This window comes from Panthera leo, chromosome A3 (assembly GCF_018350215.1).
Source record: "Panthera leo isolate Ple1 chromosome A3, P.leo_Ple1_pat1.1, whole genome shotgun sequence".
Lineage (NCBI taxonomy): Eukaryota > Metazoa > Chordata > Mammalia > Carnivora > Felidae > Panthera > Panthera leo.
In genome coordinates, this window is record NC_056681.1 from 102705148 (window position 1) to 102726606 (window position 21459).

At 42.3% G+C, this 21459-nt stretch overlaps 1 protein-coding gene across 3 annotated transcripts in view; it reads right to left on the reverse strand.

Annotated features, from left to right (window-relative positions):
• Positions 1-21459, reverse strand: part of TMEM87B (transmembrane protein 87B) — a 50901-nt gene that overhangs the window by 21816 nt on the left and 7626 nt on the right. For 2 of the 3 annotated variants that reach the window (XM_042933048.1, XM_042933049.1), the window contains exons 3-11: positions 20151-20242; positions 17029-17166; positions 15781-15834; positions 14111-14201; positions 12660-12721; positions 12241-12424; positions 7504-7603; positions 3322-3415; positions 1611-1682 (exon numbers count right to left, since the gene is read on the reverse strand). In XM_042933048.1, the coding sequence (XP_042788982.1) occupies positions 1611-1682; positions 3322-3415; positions 7504-7603; positions 12241-12424; positions 12660-12721; positions 14111-14201; positions 15781-15834; positions 17029-17166; positions 20151-20242 (887 nt within the window). The remainder of the gene's footprint in view (positions 1-1610; positions 1683-3321; positions 3416-7503; positions 7604-12240; positions 12425-12659; positions 12722-14110; positions 14202-15780; positions 15835-17028; positions 17167-20150; positions 20243-21459) is intronic. The other variant, XM_042933050.1, reaches the window with a different exon arrangement.

Consider the following 21459-nt stretch of genomic DNA (forward strand, 5'->3'; position numbering starts at 1 on the left):
CTGGAGTCACTGAAGCAGTGAGGAGGGTTCTCCAGGATGGCTCCCCTTGCCACTAAAAAGTTCTCCTGCTGCTACAGTGTAGCTTCTGCCCCATCGGCTTCACTGAACCTGCTCTCCTGCTGTCCCGCTGTGACCTCTGGAATGACCTAAGCCAGGTACACCTTGGCAGCTCATCTCTCTGTAGTACTGGCCACTGTGGACCACCCTACCTTACCCAAGCTCGCCCAGTCTTCACCCCAGGACAATTTCTGGGTTCCTCTGCCTCCTTCCATGCTGGTGTTCCATGCACGTTTCCACTCCACTAGGCGCCCTCCTGGTCCTCTCCTCTCTCACTCGTCTACGTGTTCTTGGGTCGCTTCTGCAGGCTACAACCTTGTCTCATGTGAAGATGACCTCCAACTTTCATCACCAGTTCCAATTCCTCTGACAAACCCAGGCTGGGCTTTCCAACTCTCTACTTAACATGAATGGCCCAAGTCAGTTCAAACTTCACCAAGATGGTCCCTTCCCTAGGTTCACGGCCGTGGGGTGGCAAAACTGCCCTAGCCACCCAAATGAGATATGCAAGACTTCTCTTGACCTCTCGCCCTTCTTTTCCCACCCATTCCTACTCAGTCTGTTATCTGGAGTCTCCTTCCCATTCCCTTTGCCCTGTTTCTAACCCTTACCATCTTTTTGTCGGACCGCTACAAACGACTCTTTACTAGACTTCCTGTCTCAATACTCTAGACCCTCCTTTTTCAGGTCATTCTTTTTTTTTTTTTTTTTTTAATTTTTAAAGATTTTGTTTTTAAGTAATCTCTACACCCAACACGGGGCTCAAACTCACCACCCCAAGATCAAGAGTCTCACATTCTTCCAACTGAGCCAGCCAGGTGTCTCTTCCGGGTCACTTTTAAATATTATTTTCGAGTTCTTTCTAATACAGATTTCATCATGGTATTTGCCGGCACGGCTTTGATTCCTGTCTCCTCTCGCCTGAAGAAGGAACTTTAGACTCTTGAGCACATCATTCTACCTTTCCCTCTGGCCCCACCTTCCACGATTCTCCCACACATGTATATCTTATAGGCAAGCTACTCTGGGACATTCTACCACGGTCCCTGTATTTTCACGCTTCCAACTATTTATTCCCCTCAATATTCCCAGAATGCGTTTTCCCCACTTCTTTTCCTGGTTAGCCTCTATCTGTTCTCCCAGTCTCAATTTAATGTCACCATCTCTGTGAAGTCTTTCTTGAGTTTTGCGCTAGAATTGCTTTCTCTCTTCTCTATTTGCATAGCACCTCTTTACAATGGCAATTACTATTACTCTATTGTTCCTAGTTATGTATTTTTCTTCCCTACCAGAGTAACACAGGAACAATACCTTTTTCTTCGGTCTCCTCAGTATGGGGCACATATTGAGCACTTAAGTTTGCTGAACTAATAGAAAAAGAAAGATATTGTTTGTTTGGGGAATTGTTACTTTTTCACCTTCAACTAAATTCCTGTATTGAGGTTAAAAATAACAATGCATAACTATAGTTCCTTCTATTATAACGGAACAGTACTAAAAGTAATTTGATTTTAATGACACAACAAACTACTTTAGGACATAGTAAAGGATATGAACCATACAAAAATGGAGTCAATAACTGCCAAAATAATGTCACCAAAAATGACAGCTAAATGGTTAGAACCCTGGAAGATAAAAACAGGGGGGAAAATCTGAATGTAAAAGTTTCATTCCATTATAGAAATTATTATGTGATAAAGAAAAACAATTTAGCTCATTTCATCATTTTACAAAAGCCACAGAAAAATTTTATTCCTAACAAAATTGTGTCTATGCACTTGGAAATTTTTGTTTTGGCAGCAACAGGTGTTAGTTTGCCATCCACCTATTCAAAGATAATGTAAAACTGTACTATGCAATGGCAAATAAAACATATCATGTCTCCAGCTCCACTGAGATAAACCATTTCAATCTCTCCCCTCTCCACATCAACCTACAGCCAGGGCTACTAATGAAATGGGACTCCTGATCTTTCTTACTATCTGTGAAGGGACATGAAAAAAAAAAAAAACAAAACAACAAAACAAAACAAAGAAAAGGAACTGTGGAAGAGTAAAAATAAACCATAGATTAGACACTTTCATCACAAGTTGACAGAAAATCATATTTAAAAGTTATATCTAAGATGTTGTCTATGTAAAACCTTAAAGAAAAACAATGTTTATACTATGTCTACATGTGGGATATTTATCTTTTCTCTTTCTAGCAAAGACTAGCTCCTGTAAATTATATATATAAATGCACAGTACTTCGCTATTATGTAAAAGTAAAAATAAATGTATCTTTCAGAGAGTCAGAGATGAAAAGAGCAAGTGTGTCTAATACAGAACGCAGATGTTTTGAAGATAATAGAAGAATGAGGCTTTTAACATTACTGGACAAATGTCCTGCTGTAAGGCTCAGATCAAAATATGTGAAGCAAACTTACGTGGCAACATAAGATCATTCACTCTGTGCCCAGTGATCTGATTCACACATCCAATCCAAAAGACATTCTGGGTAAAAATTACTAGGTTCTTTGAATCGAGTAAACTATAATAAGCTGCTTAGTCACTCAGTCGTCAACCATATTATTAAGGAAAACCGAGAGCCAGAAATCGAGGGGTCTTCCCAGATGTAAATGTTCTGCCTCTTCTTAGAGAGTAAAGCATTGCCGCCCACATCGCCTGAGTCATTTCCCCCTGGACACTACCTTCTTGTGGGTCTTCCAAGAGTGGAGACTGTTGAATCCCCAAACACTGACTCCACAAGAGTCAGAGAACAGTTATAACCAGATGAGACTCAAGCATGATGAGATGTAATATCAGCATGTGTGAAGGGTACGGTTAATTCTGTTCACTTCCACATGTTTAAAACCAAGGGTTAAGGAAGAAATGAATGTGTTCAGACTGCATGATAACAAAGACAAATGTTCTGTATAAAGAATAACCACGAATGTTTTTGGGATGGAACATTCTGGAGATGTCATTCTGGGATGACATCAAATGGTGCCTTCATAATCAATCATATTTTCCTTCATAATTGATCATATTATCCTTTATAATTGATATTTTCCTTCATAATTGATCATATTTTAAGAAGTTCTTTTACTACATTCAGGAAGTTATTTGAAAAGGGAAATATTCCACAGGGGGGAAAAAAGCTCAAATTGGGCCTTTTTCATACATTTCCTATCTTTAAAAATTCATCTCAGGAGATATAAAGCTAAATCATATTTCACAGCAACAATAAAAAGGGATAGAAGTGGAATTATGTAGTTTTTACCCCAATAACTCTCATCACGCCTTCAATAGCTGCGAAGATAAAGTAAAGAATCCCCAGTCCAACCACCCGGTGCATGACTGTTCCTAAACGAGGCCTGGAATGAAGAAGAGGAAAAAGAAGAAAAAAAAAAAAGGAAAAGCATGGGTAAGTAAAATGCATCCGAATACAATAACTGGCCCAATTTTCCAATATGAGAGAAGTCATTATCTAATCAAATCAGCCTGCCCTGCCCCTGCCTCTGCTCAGTTTTAGGAAACAGCGTATTTCCCAGGAGGGAACAAGGCAGAAACAGCCTCAGAAAAAATGGGTCTCCTCCAGGACTTGAAGCTGTACAGATGCCCATGGAGCAACATGCTGAGGCCACACAGGTGCCAGAGGATTCTGCTGCTGAAATGCAAGCCCCCCAAGGAAGAGAGTGCAGGTGCTCACTCCACAGAGCGGAACAGTTAGATTGGTGACGCCTAGGAGGGTCCGGGCCTACTTGTGTCACTGACAGAAACAGTAACTTAATTCTTTCATTAACGTCAATTAAAAACTGTTCTGGGATACATTTTATTAGGGATAATCCACTAGTTTTCTGACTCGGGTAGAAAAAGAACAGGAGTATGAGGAGATCGAAGTCTACTCCCTTTCTTCACTCAGTGGCCCAAACAAGAGTGCTAAGACATTTCAGTTTCCATTCTTTACATGGAAAAGAACTAAAATAACATTTTTGATTCTCTAAAGATATAGATGACTTGGGAAAATACAAAGACAGTGATTTTTGCAACGAGTAATTTGAAAACAGAACTGAAACTTCATGAAATTTGCAAATCGTATCGCACAGACATTTTAGCTCACAAACACTCTTACTGGAGTAATTAGAAGAAAAAAAACCCCTGATTTTGGAAAAATACTTCAGGTAGTCACTTTAAGATAAAATCCAACTGAAAATTAAACTAATATCCATAGCTTATATTTAAGACTGTATCTAATTTAGTTCATCAAAATTCTGACTCCTTACAGCCAGCTAACTGGAACCCTCCAACAGCCAGAAGTACGAGTGCTCTGAAGTGCATAACTAGAAAAGGGAGGCACAAGATTCCACATGAGGATTCTGTGTTCTGACTACTATACAGGGCCAAAAACAAAGAAACAAACAACCCCTCCCCCCCCCAAAAAAAAACCCCAAAAAGCATTTGAGAAAGAATCTCAATAAATACCCAATGGAAAAAAGGTGTCTTGGTCAAAACCTTGCTAACTACAAGAATCTCAAGCTCCCAAGCATATGTGTGTACATTCGGTGTGTATTTGTCGAGTGCCTACTGTGTGCCAGGGACTACACTGGGCCTTAAGAAAACAGCAGGACACCTGCAGGCAAAGCTCCTACTCTATGGAAGTCACATTCAAGTGGGGGAACGAGACAATAAATCCTAACATTTGTGTCAACTGGAGCTATAAATGGGGTGAGGGTCAGAGGGATGGAGGGTGTGCACATCGGGAATCCTGACAGTGCCAGCCTCTGGGAGAGGACGGTGAGCAGAAAAAAAGAGAGTGAGGAAGCAAACCACGCCTGGGGTCGCAGGCAAGATGCTTATGGACAGAGGCCTTTACTGCACTGTGAGGAAGTGTCTGCTGCATTTAAGGAAGAGCAATCAGCAAGAAAGCCTGCAGGATGGAGCAGAGTGTTCAAAAGGGAGAGTGGCAGGTGCGGTCGGCCATGTGAAAAAACAAAAAGGGAATGGGTTTTTTTGAGTGAGATGAGCAGAAGAGTAATGAGATAGGAGTTACATTTAAAAAGGATCATCTTAAAAAAAAAATAAAAAATAAAATAAAATAAAAATAAAAAGGATCATCTTGGGGCACGTGGGCGGCTCCGTCGGTTAAGCGTCCGACTCTTGATTTCCACTCAGGTCACGATCTCACAGTTCATGAGTTCAAGGCCTGTGTCGGGCTCTGCGCTGACAGCCTGGAGCCGGCTTAGGATTCTCTCTCCCTCTCTCTCTGCCACTCCCCCGCTTGCTCTCTATCTCTCTCTCCAAATAAATAAAAATAAACTTTAAAAGGATCATCTTGGCCTCTGCTGTGTCTGAAAAGACTAACAGGAGACCAGGGCAGATGCTGGGAAACCAGTTAGGAGGGTCCTGAAGTTATCTAGGGAGAGAAGATGGTGGTCAGGCCCAGGGTGGTAGCTGTGGAAGGGAGGGGTAGGTTCACTCTGGATGTGTCCTGACATTAGAGCCAAAAAACTAGATGAGTGCGCCCCAGGGTTAGGAGTCGCGTGAGCAGAGGTCTGGGGTGCTTCAATGCTGGAGCTCAGGATGACAAAGAGGGCCCAGCAGGGGAGGCTAGGAAGGAGCAGCCAGGGCCCCTGCACAAAGGCTGAGCAAGGCCATGTGGTTTTGGCAACCAGAGGTCAAGGTAATTGACAAGAGCAGTCTCAAGGGAGGAATGGAAGGAAAACTTCCTTGGGTGCGATCAGGAGAAACTGAGGACGTTGGAGTGGCAAGTACAGAGCACGCATCTGAGAAATAATGCTGCACAGGGGCGAGGGAATGAAGGAGCAGCAGAGGACAGTGCCGGCTGGGACCAAGCAAGGGTTGCTCCTGAAGATGACAGAAATAACAGCATGCTGATGGCAGTGACCCACCAGAGGAACACTGATTAGACCGGAGCAAACAGAAGCAGCTGCTGGAACAGCTTCTTTAGCAGATGACAGGCAACAGGATCCGGAGCCCAGGAGCAGGGAAAGGACTAAACCATGTACCTTTCCTTCAAGAGGAGGAGAATGCTGCGCATGGTTCAGATATGGGAGGAATGGTTCAGATTTGGGGGCAGGAAGGGATTGGAATTCCCTTCTGATGGCTTCTATTCCCTCAATGAGAAAAGAACCAAGATCAGGTAAGACAGATACGAGTAGGGAATCTGAGGCTGGAGGGGACAGAACAGTCATAACAGTCTTCTGCACAGTGGGAAAGGGGCCAGAGACTGGCAAGGGGATCTAGAAGAACTACCAGGGACACTAAGGACGCTCTTAAAAGTTCCGGGTCATGAAGCGACACGAGCCTGCAGTATGGTTGGGTGTTCTTCTCAGGCAGATTCTGCTTCTGCAGTAGGAGCCTGAAGCAGATGGAAAGCTGGATTTGTCAAGGGAGGCTGGCCAAGAGAAAGGCGGAGGGTTTCAGGTGCACATGGCGTGGCTGTGGGCATGGGCGTATGTTCAGCACCCTGAAGGATCAATGGAAGGTAGCAGGATCAAAAGGCCAGAGGCTATACTAAGGTCAAAGAATGAAGTGGGCTGATGTGTTAGGAAAAGTAAACAGGAAACAGAGAAGGTGACAGTGGAAAAGTGGATTGCTTAAATTTGCAGTCGTAAAGAGGGTACAGTTATACATAACAATAAAGTCTAGAAAATAGCAGTGGGAATCAGTAACTGAGGTGAGGGGACAGGTAAGAGCAGTGCAGGTGAGGGGGTGAGTTCAGGTTACTTACAGGATCGCCCAGGAAGAAACTGAAATCACTGGGAATTCTGACACACGCAGTGTTGAGAAAGTCAGGGAGCAAGTACTCCATGAGTTAAGGGATGAAGGGAGAAGTCTGGAACTTAAAAGGTGACTGTAGTAAGAAGATATAGCAGGTGATCCAGGCTAAAAGCTTGAGCTTCTGGGAATTAGAGAGTTTTTAAAAAGGCGATAAGGATAAAGAGGACAAGCTGTTCCATGTTCGTTCGCAGTGACTCACAGGCATGGGAGAGAAAAGATCGGCAGCCTGAGGGGGCCTGGAAGAAGTAGGGTCCTCAGTGGACAGCCAGGTTTCAGTCCGAAATCCTGCTGACCTGGTGCTTAATCCTCTCTCTCTTTTACAATATTTGAGTGCAATCGTAAAAGCAGAACCATGTGTCTAGGAAATAGAAAATGGTTTAAACTTTAAGAATCGTTAAAAATTTTCCATTATCCTTAAAGTTGATTACTTCTTCATCTAACTATAAAAAGCCACACTGGACTTCAAATTCAAGATCTTTATTTGAGGACAGTGTCAAGTGGCCAGTACATGCAGGACCCGTGAAAACACGTCCTCGCTGGTATTTCCCCACGGGGCTTGCATCACAGTACTAAGAAGTGTCCAGTTTCACAGAGCTCATAATGTAGGGGAAGGAGTCACAAGACTGGAAGCTCGGTATCTTTCCAACACGCCAATACTTACTTCACAATGCCGTAGCCCAAGCTCACAATGATTACAAGGAGGCGAGCCAATGTCCTCTTAACCGCAGATATCAACTCCGCAAATATCAGTAAACCTTGGGCTGAGGGGAAGAAAGAAAAGAATTCATTCTGTGTACATCTAGAGGCCTGCCACCAAGATTCTAAAGATGTACTGTGTATTAAGTACATTCTGACTCCAGACGAATTAGCCTTATTTGCTTTAAAGGTCATCTAATCCAACTGATGTTTGAAAACCTCAGTCTTGTATCAATCTAAAACCTCTCCCAGCTTCCCTCTGTTCTTGTTCTTCCCCTTGAGGTTAAAAAGAACTTTCTGTCTTGCAAATATTTGAAAACCATAAGGTCCTCTAGAATTTTCTTTTCTCCAGGATGCCTTCATCATTTATTTATTTATGTTCCTACTGTGTGGCTACAATAGGAAAAGAGACACCATGATCCCTGCCCTCATGAAGCTGCTACTCTGGTGAGGACAAGCAAATACACAGAACTCAGTGTGGTGAGTGCTAGAGGCAACACAGCATCTCCCAGGACTATGAAGAAGACAACTGAATCCACACTTGAGGGAGGTGCAAGTGGGTTCAGAAAAGCTTTTCAGAGGAAGCAACATCTAAGTCAGGATTTGAAGGCCTAGTAAAAGTTAAATATTTGGGGGGAATAAGAGAAAAGCAAAATAAATGGCACATGAAAAGGCATGGAGGAGAAAGATGAAAAGTAAAATACTTTGCAAGAAATCAAAGTTCAGTGTATCTGTAGCAGAGAGTGTAATGGGGGATATCAAAAAAAGAGGCTGGTGATAGAGGCAGGGACAATCACGCAGGGTGGTTAGGCCATGTTATGAATCTGGATTTTATGTGAAGGGCAGTGGGAAGTCAATGACTGTAAACAAGGGAGTAAAAAAGGAATTGGTAAACTATAGCCCACAGGTCAAATGTGGCCCTACATCTGTCTTTGTAAATAAAGCTTCATTGGAAGAGAGCCACGCCCATTTGTTCACGTGTTGACTGTGGCTGCTTTTGTGCTATAATGGCAGAGTTGAGTAGTAGCAACAGAGACCATATGGCCTGTAAAGCCAAAAATATTTACCATATGGCCTTTGCACAAGAAGTTTGCTGACTCTTGGAATAAAACTGACAGCTTGATTTTATCAAGATTGCTCTACTTAATGGCTTGGAGAGGAACGAGACTACCAGCAAGGAAAATGCTCAGGAAGTCATTCCAGAAATCCAGGTAAGAGACGATAAGAGCACAGTGCTGGCAGGGAAGATGGAGAGAACCAGAAAGATATACAGAAACAAGTAGTGAATCCACCTAATTAGTCTTGTTTTCAGCTCACAATTTTCCAACTTGTCCACAAGAAATCACAAGAGACCTCATCAAATGCCTTGTAGACAGATGTGGAACTAGAGGGAGAGGAAGAGGGTGGCAAAAAGGATGGCACCAAGGTCAACTGGCAGGGCCATCCACCGACAGGAATACCTGCAGGAGCATTAGGTTGGGACTAAAGTGAGTCAAAAGTACAAGGGTGGGAAAGGTGAGTTTCTTTTATGCCCTACAGAGATGAACGCAAGGCATTCAGAAGATGTTTGGCAGGTGACCAGTTACTAGGTCTGCAGCTCAGGACAGACATCTGGCCAGGAAGTTGAGCTTTAAGAAGAAAACAATGGATGAACTCCCTAAGAGTGGATGCAGAATGTGAAGAGGTTTAGGATAACAAATGTTTAAGGGTAGCGTGTTTTCAAATCCCTTCGTGAGCTGCTCAGTCTGGACTATTTCCCTCTTGGAATAAAGTGAATACAACCTTCCTGGCAGGTGGAACTTCTCAATGTCTTGACTGCTAGCCCTCCTGCTGTAACCTAACGCTGTAGGAGCTAGTGGGAGGCACAACTGCCTATAACTGTCTATGTTAAGCTGATTCATCAGCTTCAACCTTTAAATCCTTTAGAAAAGTTTCCCATTTATATTTTTTCAATTTATACTTGAACCCCAAGTTCAAGGTCTTACCTATTAGGTTTTACCTTTCCATTTGGGATATCAAATCTGTCTGCACCCCTTCAAGTACCTTCACCTTCACTTTCACCTTCAAGGGTCCATCTAAAATTATTCTCTATACCTCCAGTATGAACAACTCCACCAGCCTCACATCATCCACAGAATTTTAGTGAATGCTCTCTACATATGCACAGGCCTGCAATAAATGTCAGGTATAACATTTAGGATAAACCAGCCACAAGGTCTAAAACCTGTGAGACAGGTGTCATTCAAAGCCCCCTTCTAACCCAGTGGTTCTCAATCCTAGATGCATACTAGAATCATATGGGAAGCCTCTCAACAGAACCAATTCTTTTTTTTCAACGTTTTTTTATTTATTTTTGGGACAGAGAGAGACAGAGCATGAACGGGGGAGGGGCAGAGAGAGAGGGAGACACAGAATCGGAAACAGGCTCCAGGCTCCGAGCCATCAGCCCAGAGCCTGACGCGGGGCTCGAACTCACGGACCGCGAGATCGTGACCTGGCTGAAGTCGGACGCTTAACCGACTGCGCCACCCAGGCGCCCCTCAACAGAACCAATTCTTAGGCCTACTTCAACCAGAATCTCTGGCACTGGTATTGCTTGAAAGTTCTTCAAGGGACACTCATGTGCAGCCAGGGATGAGAACCACTGCTCCGGTGCTGTCCAACAGAAGTTTCCAGGATGATGGAGATGTTCTACATCCATGCTGTCCAATACAGTAATCAATGGTCACATGTGGCTACTGAGCATGTGAAATGCAGCTAGTACAACTGAGGAAATAAACTGCTAACTTCACTTAAACAGCCAGATGTGGTTTATGGCCACCACACTGGACGACACAGCTCTACACTGACAAGACTGATGGGTGCTTATGTGCACGGGCTCTTTAGATACAGCTGCACAGCCAGTTCTCAGTGCACATTTCTCCATCTTGTCCACAAGAAATCAAAGTTGTCAAATACCTTGAAGAAGTCCAGGTATACTAAGCTTAGAAGCACAAAAGAAGTCAATCTGATATGACCTATTCTTAAGGTCCCCGTGTTGGGTCCTAACAATCACTGTTTCCTGTCCCTGCAGGATCAGTGCTAAGCAAGACAGCCTGGGTTACAGAATTCCCACTTGGGAAAATCAGAAAGAGCAACAGCCATGTCGTCTGACACCTGTCCCTCTCACAGGACTCCTCAAAGACGCTGACAGCAGCCTGGGGCTTCTCTCCCAAGCCCTTCTCGTGTCATCTCAGACACAGGGCTTGAAGTCCGTGAGGATGGCAAGAGCTTCTGCGGCTCCCCACTGAAGTTAAAGCCACCCTCAACGCTCCCTAGACAAGAGAGGATCACCACTCAGAGCAAAGGAGCTGAACTGCCTTATTTCACATTCAAGAATGCTTTACTCTCCAGCCAGGAGCAGCAGCCTCACCCCTCCTTCATTATTTTATTTAGAGCACACACGTGCACGCACGCGCGCGCGCGCACACACACACACACATACACACCACTAAAACCTCTTATAGAATAATAATACCTCTAATGTGCCTCCTTGAATGTTTGTCTTTTCTTTCTTCTTTTGTACCTACCCTTTTATTTTGGGAAATTACAAACATTCCCCAACACAGAAAAAGCAGTATAGTGAACTCCCATGTGCCCAATACTCAGCTTCAATAATTATCAACATTAGGGCAAATCTGTTTCATCCACATTCCAACTCACTCTTCTTTTTTTTTGGAGTATTATAAAAATAAATAGCCGACATAATCACACCCTATAAAAATCTGCACAAAGATCATTTTAGCTGATCACTCAGAACTGATCACTCCTGAGTGCTTTCATCCCTTTGGAGCTACCTCCCTTTTCAAAGGCCGGGTGATGGGATTGTACCTTTACCTCTCTGGCCTTTTTGCATTCCACCTTCTAGAAACCTGGGGCACACATCTGAGGATGCCCGCCTTCCTGCCCTTTCTGATTCACACACTTCCCTGTGTAAACCGTGAGGGGCCTCCAGTGGTCACATGAAGTTCTGTGTGAGAACGAAGAGACAGAGAGAACACAAGAAGGCTGCAGGCACATCCATCCCAGAACTACTGATTTTACTGCGTGGGGTCAGATTTTCCTTCTTTTCTTTTGTGGAGGAGAAAGGAGAAGGAAGAGTATGGGAAAATGACAGAGAAATATGTTAAAAGGATCAGGAGCACCTAAAGTGCCCCTCTCTGGAACTTTTATTGATTTAATCCAATCACTGAAGTGGGAGTTTTCTTTTCCCCAGGAGGAAAGTGAGGGAAAGAAGGGAAATGGAAAATGAGGACAATACAGACACTAGCCTAGATCAGAGTCCTACTCTCACGTTCTCATCTTGGCTCTTGTCGTCTTCATCTATAACGCAACTGTTCCCAAATCACTGTACAAAGGAGGCCTCCCGCAGCTCTGCTCACAAATGCTAGGGGCCTCTTGGATCATATAGTATTTTTTTTTTTTAATGTTTATTTATTTTTGAGACAGAGAGAGACAGAGCATGAACGGGGGAGGGTCAGAGAGAGGGAGACACAGAATCCGAAACAGGCTCCAGGCTCCAAGCTGTCAGCACAGAGCCCAACGCGGGGCTCGAACTCACGGACTGCGAGATCGTGACCTGAGCCGAAGTCAGCCGCTCAACCGACTGAGCCACCCAGGCGCCCCAGATCATATAGTATTTATGGAGAGAGTCACAGCTTACTTGATAGCCCAGTGCTGCTGATGTTTTGATATTCAGTATAAAAAACTGCTTTTTCAAGCATTCCCAGGAAAATAACAGCTGCAATCCAGAACTGAATTCTTAATATATCTTTCCAATAACAGGCAGACCACATCAGCCACAGTACGCCATATAAAATATAAACGATACACATCACCATGTAAAACTGTAGGAAGAAGAGCAATTTTAGTCAGTTACGGCTTGTGATCACTTGAAAATGGACATTTCTTCATTCAACTATCCAGTCTTTTATTTTCCTGTCACTCTAGCCAAAAACAGAGGGTATACCAAAGTATTAGCTACTAAAGGATACCACCACTGAGCTCTTTAAGTTGTTAGATTTTCCAATTAGGATATAAAATTCATTTTTAAAAAAGGAAAAAATGATGAGAAATACTCACAATCATTAGTGGCCAATCTGACGCAGAAATATATCCATGAGGCCCAATCATAGAAAGAGAAACTGGTGAAGATGGGGATAAAGACATCAAAGAATTAAATTACCAATCAGTCTTTTCTTATATTTTTAAACGTAAGCTCATTTCCCAGAAGGTTCCAAGAACACACACCAAGCCGACAAATCTGCATTTGTACCTAAGACACACAATGTATTGGCTAATTACCAGTCATTAACATGTAATCTTACCAAGATACCTTTACTTGTATACATGCTGTTGTAAAAGCTGGGCCAAATCTGACCTTATGCAGACAGTAAAGCAGTACCGGCCTTAGGTTGGCCCCATGTTGAGTCGCTGACCTCACTGAGGACTTTGTCTTCCTTACTGTAACTTGGGATAAATTACTGAATTCAAGCATCTAGTTTGGGTCATTGTCCAAGGTGACAATAATAAACAGAGTGCCAAATAAAGTACAAGACTTGCAGAGCTCAGTAACTGCTTCTGTTACTAACTAGTAGGGCCTTAAAACTGCCTGCTGCTATCAGGGGAAAAGACGCAATACCTGGGAAGGCGGGGGTTGTGGGGGGACACACAAGTCCAGGTGGCAGCTCTCTTATTTGGCTCTTATCTGGCCCACTATGTCATCTGTGGGGGGAAGCCCCACGGCCCACTCGTCCAGAGCAGCCACCTCCACCAGCTTCCCCTGCAGTACACCAGTTCTGTGCCTCTTCTGAAGCAACGCCCATGTCCCCTCAGTACTTTCTGCCTCCCCGCTGGACTGGGCAATTCTCAAAGGCAAAGCCTGGCTTCACACCTGTGTCCCCAGTGGGTGAATCAGAGCAGGATCCTCACATGCTGTTTGGCTACCACTGGTCCAACAGACGCTACTCTGCAAAACGACAGCCGAAGCAATTCTACGATCTGTGAAAGCATTCACTCCCTTGAAGATTGCATATTGTAAGCCCACTCTTGCATTGGGGGTGGGGAGTGGGCAGAGCTCACAGACCACAGAAGCTATCATTGCCAGACAGGCTACTTCTACTCCTAAGCTACAGACAGATGCTTTAAAATGAAAATTTTAAACGCCTGGTGATGGCCATTTTCCTGATCTAGAATATAATCTACTTCAAATACAATTAAAATGTTGCCTACCCATCTCTATATTAGGAATTTTTTTTTAATCTGAAAGGATAAAGAATTTTATTATATCCCACTGGAGTTTGAAATTTTAAAAATTTATCTTAATTTTAAATTTCCAATCCATTAAAACATATAATAGTAAGATAAGCAAAAAGTTTTAAGTCCCCCAGATAAACAGGTCATTTGTTTTTGTGATTCACAGAGATTTGTTTTGCAATGATGTATTTTAACCAAAAAATGTAGATTTGGGTCAATGACAAAAACACAGAATACAGTAAAAGCAGACAGCAAACATGCATGCAGTTTAAATATACCATTCAAATTCCATCTTGCATCTGTTTTGTCCGTTTTCACAGAAACAATAAATATATGAAACCCATCTCTCTGTGTTCTGGCTATCACATCCTGAAACAGGAAAAAAATATATATCCTTTATGTTGTTTTAAAAAATTGCTATAGAAAATATAAACAATTGTTCACCACATTTTAAAACAACTTTTAGTAACTGAATTGGGTTACTTTTCAGTTTCAAATTTTTTTTAAGTTTATTTATTTTGAGAGAGAGAGAGAAAATGAGCAGGGGAGGGGCAGAGGGGGGCAGGTAGAGAGAGAATCCTAAGCAGGCTCCTTGCTGTCAGCACAGAGCCCAACATGGGGCTCAAACTCACAAACCGTGAGATCATGACCTGGGCCAAAAACCAAGAGTCGGTTGCTTAACTGACTGAGCTGCCCAGGTGCCCCACTTTTCACTCTTTTAAAACAATGAAAAAAAATGGTAGGTAGTGGAGGGACAGTGGACACTGGAAGGATTTCCCTCACTGTTTTCTCACCATGGGCCTCTCAGAACCAAAGCAATGGAAGAGGAAAAAGCTTTTTCTACTCTTCAATTTTTCTACTTTCAGTATTTCTAAAGAATTTCCCCTGAATGTTACCATTCTATGTTTTACTTAATATTACCATTCAAATATTTTTTCCTAATATTACCCTTCCCACATTTTATCCTAATATCAAGCATTCAGTTTTTAATTTTTATTACATTTATTTATTTTTGAGAGACAGAGTGCAAGCGGGGGAGGGTCAGAGAGACAGGGAGACACAGAATCCAAAGCAGGCTCCAGACTGAGCCATCAGCACAGAGCCTGATGCGGGGCTTGAACTCACGAACCATGAGATCGTGACCTGAGCTGAAGTCGGAGGCTCAACTGACTGAGCCACCCAGACGCCCCTCAAGCATTCAGTTTTTAAATGGGTGTGGTTTTGAACTGAACTGGGGGAGTTAGAAGTCAGATAACATTGATAGAGAGACTGCACAGATTTGGTATATAGGTTCAATTACTTATTAAGGTCTATGTTACTAGCAGTCCTGCCGGGAAAGGACACTGCTCATTGTAATGCCTGTGAACGCCACAATGCCCCCACATAACTGAATCAAACTTTTCACATACATCCTTCCAGAAGACTTCCTATCTTTCCCTTTCATTTCCTACTCCTCCACCTGAGACACAGCCTGTGCAAAGCTGGAAACACGAAGGATGACAAGATAAAAGCAAAGTAAGCTCTCCTAAACCTGTCTTCAGTCCCTACACACAGCTGCTTCCAACCCTCCCCACCTCTTGGTCTTGTGACTTTCAGAATTCCCCCAAATACCAAATTCTCTCCTCCCCGGTGCTACACTCATGGACTCTATCTATTTATTTCCATCCTCAATGATGATCCAGACCAGCCCATTGCTATGCTAGGCATTTGAAAAAAGGCTGCAAAGAAGTTAACCTTAAGTTACAACCTAAAAGGAATTTTTAAACAAAGACAGAAACAAATACATACAAAATTCATATAGATACAAAAATATACTATTTGATATAACGCTTCTTTTTTCTTCCCCACTTCTAATAACCCTACTGTATATCACTGTCCAAGTATCTATTCTTTGCAGGCTTACTAGAACTTGTATACATTTGATTTAAAGACAAATAAAATGACTTACTGTTGATCCTTCCTGGTTGGAAACATTTCTGATATTTGCAATTAGTTCCTTATTCTGGAAAAACAAATAACATAATTCCATTTTATATTGCTGCATTTCTGTGGGGGAAAAGCTGTCTTAACAATCAAGAAAAAAATATGTTATGAGAAAAGTAAAGATTTGAAAGCTAAACACCAGAGAACACATCTCTTTGTAGCCCAAACATGAGTAACAAAATCCTGCTTTTGAAAAAAAATTTTAAAAAAAGTTTTTTTAATCTATTTATTTTTGAGAGACAGAGAGTCAGATGCAAGTGGGGGAGGAACAGAGGGAGAGGGAGACACAGAATCTGAAACAGACTCCAGGCTCTGAACTGTCAGCACAGAGCCCAACATGGGGCTCAAAATTCATGAACCTCAAGTTCATGACCTGAGCCGAAGTCAGACGCTCAACCGACTGAGCCACCCAGGCGCCCCATTGAAAAATTATTTTTTAAATCAAGATAGTGGCTACCTTTGGTGGGGAAGGTATTAGAACTAAAAGGGGAGTCTAGGTGCTAAAATATTCTGTACTTGATCTGGGCCTATACTGGTGTGTTCAGGTTCTGAAAATTCATCAAGCCATCCACTTCTGATATGTACACTTTACATTTATCACACCTCAATACAAATTTTAAGAACCCTTTACTATTTTTACCAAAGATATATTTTCATTTCAGAATTTACAGAACAAAAATAAGATAAAATGACCCACAGCCTCACAACTCATGGATGAGTGATCTAATATTTTGGGATCTAATATTCCAGACAGGGAGGGAAGTAAGTGCATAAGGGAGGGGACAGTGTTCAAGTAGGTTAAGTGTGATAAGCCAAGAAGGCTGGAAGACCTTTGGTAAGACTAAGAGACCACCAGATCTCACATGGAGGTCACTGGAAACCTTGACTAGCTGTTCTGATGGAGTAACGGGGGCAAAGGTAGGACTGGAGTGGAAACGAGAGAGTGACAGATGAACTGACAACAGATCAGGATAGGAAGACAAAAGGGTTCTTTTTCAAGAGTGTTGCTGCAAAGGGGTACAAAGAAATGGAACAACGGTGCCAGTATCTTACTTATTACCTACTACCACACATTCAAAAGAACTTAACCTAAAAATAACTAATTAAGCACCTTTCTTTTATCAAAATGTTGACAGAATAGAAAGGAAGTTACTACTTGTATTCAGTGGGAGTACAGTAAATTCTACTTTGACATGACAACACATATACTCACATTCAATGAGGGAAACACCTGTAAGTCACTGTTGCAATTTACGTTTTCATATTTTGTTGTCCAACATTCAACGTTCTTGAAATAATGACCACAAAAGTCTTCATCAACGCTAGGTTCATGTTTTTGTGATAGCTCCTCCTACTCAAGGCAAAATTCTGGGTTATAATTTGTTTCCACGCTTCTTACTCGGGAAGATAAGTAAAACTTAACATCTAAATGATATCAAAGATTTATTCAGTTTGGAGCACTTAAAAACATGCAGAACAAAATACTGAAAAGAAAAACATTTTTAAGTGTTTTTTTAATGTTTATTTTTGAGAGAGAGAGTTGGGGGCGGGTGGGGGAGGGGCAGAGAGCGAGGGAGACATAGAATCTGAAACAGGCTCCAGGCTCGGAGCTGTCAGCACAGAGTCCCACGCGAGGCTCAAACTCATGAACTGTGAGATCATGACCTGAGCCGAAGTCAGATGCTTAACCGACTGTGCCACTTAGGCGTCCCAAGAAAAATGTTTTAAATATAATTTTAAGTATGATGAAGTTATCATGACATGTTAGCCATTCCAATATGCTCAGATACAGTAACACATAATGCAAGCATAATCTTACAGGAAGAAAGGTGATACGGTATTATCGCAGGAGATGGTTCACGGAGAAATAAAAAATATTTTGTCCTGAGGCTACTTTCATTTTATCCCATGTATAAAAAGATTTTACAAAGAAAAGCAGCATTTAACAATAAGGAAAGATAGGGGCGCCTGGGTGGCTCAGTCGGTTAAGCCTCTGACTTCAGCTCAGGTCATGATCTCGCGGTCCGTGAGTTCGAGCCCCAAGTCGGGCTCTGGGCTGATGGCTCAGAGCCTGGAGCCTGCTTCTGATTCTGTGTCTCCCTCTCTCTCTGCCCCTCCCCCATCCATGCTCTGTCTCTCTCTGTCTCAAAGATAAATAAACGTAAAAAAAAAAAAAAAAATTAACAATAAGGAAAGATAAACCAAAGACAGATGAATAAAACCAGGCTCCTAATGGCAGCTTCTAGCCATCAATAAAAGGTTAAATTGGCTTCGACTGGCCAGTAGGAAACAGTTTGAGCCAAATAAATACAAAATAGTAACAGATTATAACCCATCTAACAAAGTAAAATTCAATGAGTCCGTGCTGATGACTGCTCAGGTGACTGACTGACAGGCAAGACAAGAGGAAAAGAACAGGCTCATCTTCATGGAAGAATGTTAACAAAGCAGAAGGAAATATGGAATTAGAAAATCACCACTAGGGGCGCCTGGGTGGCTCAGTCGGTTAAGCGTCCGACTTCAGCCCAGGTCACGATCTCGCGGTCCGTGAGTTCGAGCCCCGCGTCAGGCTCTGGGCTGATGGCTCAGAGCCTGGAGCCTGCTTCCAATTCTGTGTCTCCCTCTCTCTCTGCCCCTCCCCCGTTCATGCACTGTCTCTCTCTGTCCCAAAAATAAATAAACGTCAAAAAAAAAAAAAAATTAAAAAAAAAAAAAAAGAGAAAATCACCACTAAGCAATTATCAGAGCAATAGCTGATTCATCAGGCAAGAGTCAAAGGATGTTCAGACAAGAACTGATGAAAAATCAGGATATTCACACACAAGTACAAAAGTACTTCTTCACAAGTTATTGTTAACAACAAAGAGAACAGTTGTTAACTCTACAGTGGAGAAACCTGGCAGAAATGTCCTTAACCAACAGATCAAAAGTTATCATTACCAAAAATGGGACAAACCCGAATTCTTTGGTACTCCTGCCAAAAATATAACCAGAATCTAATCAAGAGGAAACATCAGAAGTGCTGGAACTGAGGGACATTTTATAAAAATAAGTGGCTTGTATACTTCAAATATATCAGTGTCATATCGTGAAAGACAAAAAACAAAAACAAAAACAAAACAGAACACTGTAGAAATGCACTGTGACCCTAGATTGGATCTTGTACCAGGAAAAAAAAATATAACAACAAACTGCCAAAAAGGATGTTTTGGGAACACCGGCAAAACTTTAATAAGATCTGTTTGTTAGATAATAATTTTGTATCAATGTTAAATTCCCTCAATTTTATCACTGCACTGTGCAAGCTAAGTTCCTTTGTTCTTAGGAAACACACTGAAGTATTTAATTTTTTTTTTAACATTTATTTATTTTTGAGAGACAGAGAGAGGCAGAGCATGAGCAGGGGAGGGGGAGAGAGAGAGAGAGAGAGAGAGATACAGAATCTGAAGCAGGCTCCAGGCTCTGAGGTGTCAGCACAGAGCGTGACACGGGCTCAAACTCACGAACTGCGAGACCACGACCTGAGCTGAAGTCAGACGCTCAACCGACTGAGCCACCCAGGCATCCCAGGACACACTGAAGTATTTAGTATGTAGGGGTGAAATAACAGGGAATAAAGTCACAAAGGCAATAGTTGAGGACAATGGCACCTTTCACCCCAAATGGAAAGACAATACAGATAAAAGTATGGAAATGCACACGATTCATGCTAGGAGCACACAAACAACAGAGAAGCCGTGAAGGAAATGACTGTGAACAACCATCAGGAGACCTGTCACAGGAGAACACCTTGCTGAGCCCAGTGGACCCTGCAGGGGAAGAAGAAACACAGTGGGGCCTCTTTTCTCTTCTTACACCCTCCCCCTTCTTTCCTTGGCAGGGGTGGGTGGTGGGGGGGGTCTCCTTTCCCCTCACCTCTTTGGGAGATCTACTTCTACTCACTAAAGCTACCTGACTTCACTAAAGTTCTAGGTGTCCTGTCACTAATTTTTTGAATGAAGTAAAACTTTCACATTTCTTTCTTAAACTGTGTTGATTTTTATTTGTATGTGACCCACAACATCTTTATCTACAGTTCCTACATGACTGATTTAAATATTTACTAACATTTCTCTCAGGACAAAAAGGAAACTAAAAGATTTGTTTCCTTCTCAGAAGGTATATACTTTGATAAAAATTAAAACATTTCTTGCCTAAGTCCCATAATAAATCTGTGGCACTTTTAAAACTACAATCCACATTTCTGGCCTCCTCACCTGATGAGCTAATAAATCTTTATACTCATAATTTTTCCTTCATACCTTTACGTACCTTAAAAATTTGCATTTTACTTACCTCCAGCTTAGAATATTCATTCTGACAGGTATGATACTTCAAATACCACTCGATGGTAAACTTCACAGGCCCAGAACAACTGAATGACTTAACTGTTTAGAAAAAAGAAAGTCTTATTGTACAACAATCTTATATGTACTCCTATGTAAGCTTTCAGGTTTCAAGAATGCAACTTAAAATAGGTTACTATAATGAAACAATGAATAAAATACTACCTAATTTCTCCCCAAAATCACTGCAAAATGAGATAAGTTCATTAAATTAAATTATTATAGTTAACCAAATACTATTCATTTAATCTGTACGTTAAATCCAGCATTAAAATCAACTGAGTAACGGAAGATGCTAAGTCACTGCTCACCACACTCAACTCTTCTCTTCACTAACTTACTCATTCAAAAAATACTGAGTGAGCACCCCTTGTGTGCCAGAAAGAGACATAATGGTAAACGAAAACAAGCCCTGTCCTTGATATTAGAGGTATTGGCCAGGGGAGGGATAACAGTGAAATAGGCACCTTAGACAGAATAAGGGGCTGAGAAAGGGAGTCAGAGGAGCCCTGAGCAGGGCACCTAGCATAGTCTAGGAGGGCATAAAGAAGGGGTGCTGACATGCTTACTGGTGGAGGAGACCTCTAATGTGAGAGCAGGAGTTAGCTAGGTGATGAGGAGGGTAGAGACAGTATATGCAAATGCTCAGGGCAGGGTATGTGAGAGCAGGCATGAGTATGACACCTGAAAATAGTTTGCTATGGTCAGAACACAGACTGGGGAAAGAGGGAAGAGCTGAAGCTGGAGTAGAGTGCTGGAGAAAAGTCATAAGGGGTACTATGCTTTGCTAAGGAGTTTTCCTTTATTTTGAATGTTACAAAGTGACACCAACTATTTCAGGTAGGAGGGTAACGTGATTAGACGGACTGAAAAGGATTAAGTCTAGAATTAGGAAGAGCTCTTTTGGGAGTGTCATCACAACATGGCAGCTGGCTTCCCACAGAATAGGTCATCAGAGAGAAAGAGCAAAGAAGAAGCCACAGTATCTTTTATGACCTGGTTTCAGAAGTGATATGCCATTAGCTCTATCATATTTCTTGGTTAGACCAACCTTGATACAATATGGTAGGGGACTACATAAGGACATGAATACCAGGAGGCTGGGATCACTGTGAACCAGAAGGGAACCACTGGTAACCGGAAGGAATCCAAACCGAGCCCCGAGACTGCAGTTCAAGAAGCTGAGGCTGGTAGAATTTCTGGGGGAGAATACTCAAGAGCTGGAACCTGCACAGAGAGAGAGTAAAAGAAATCTGGAC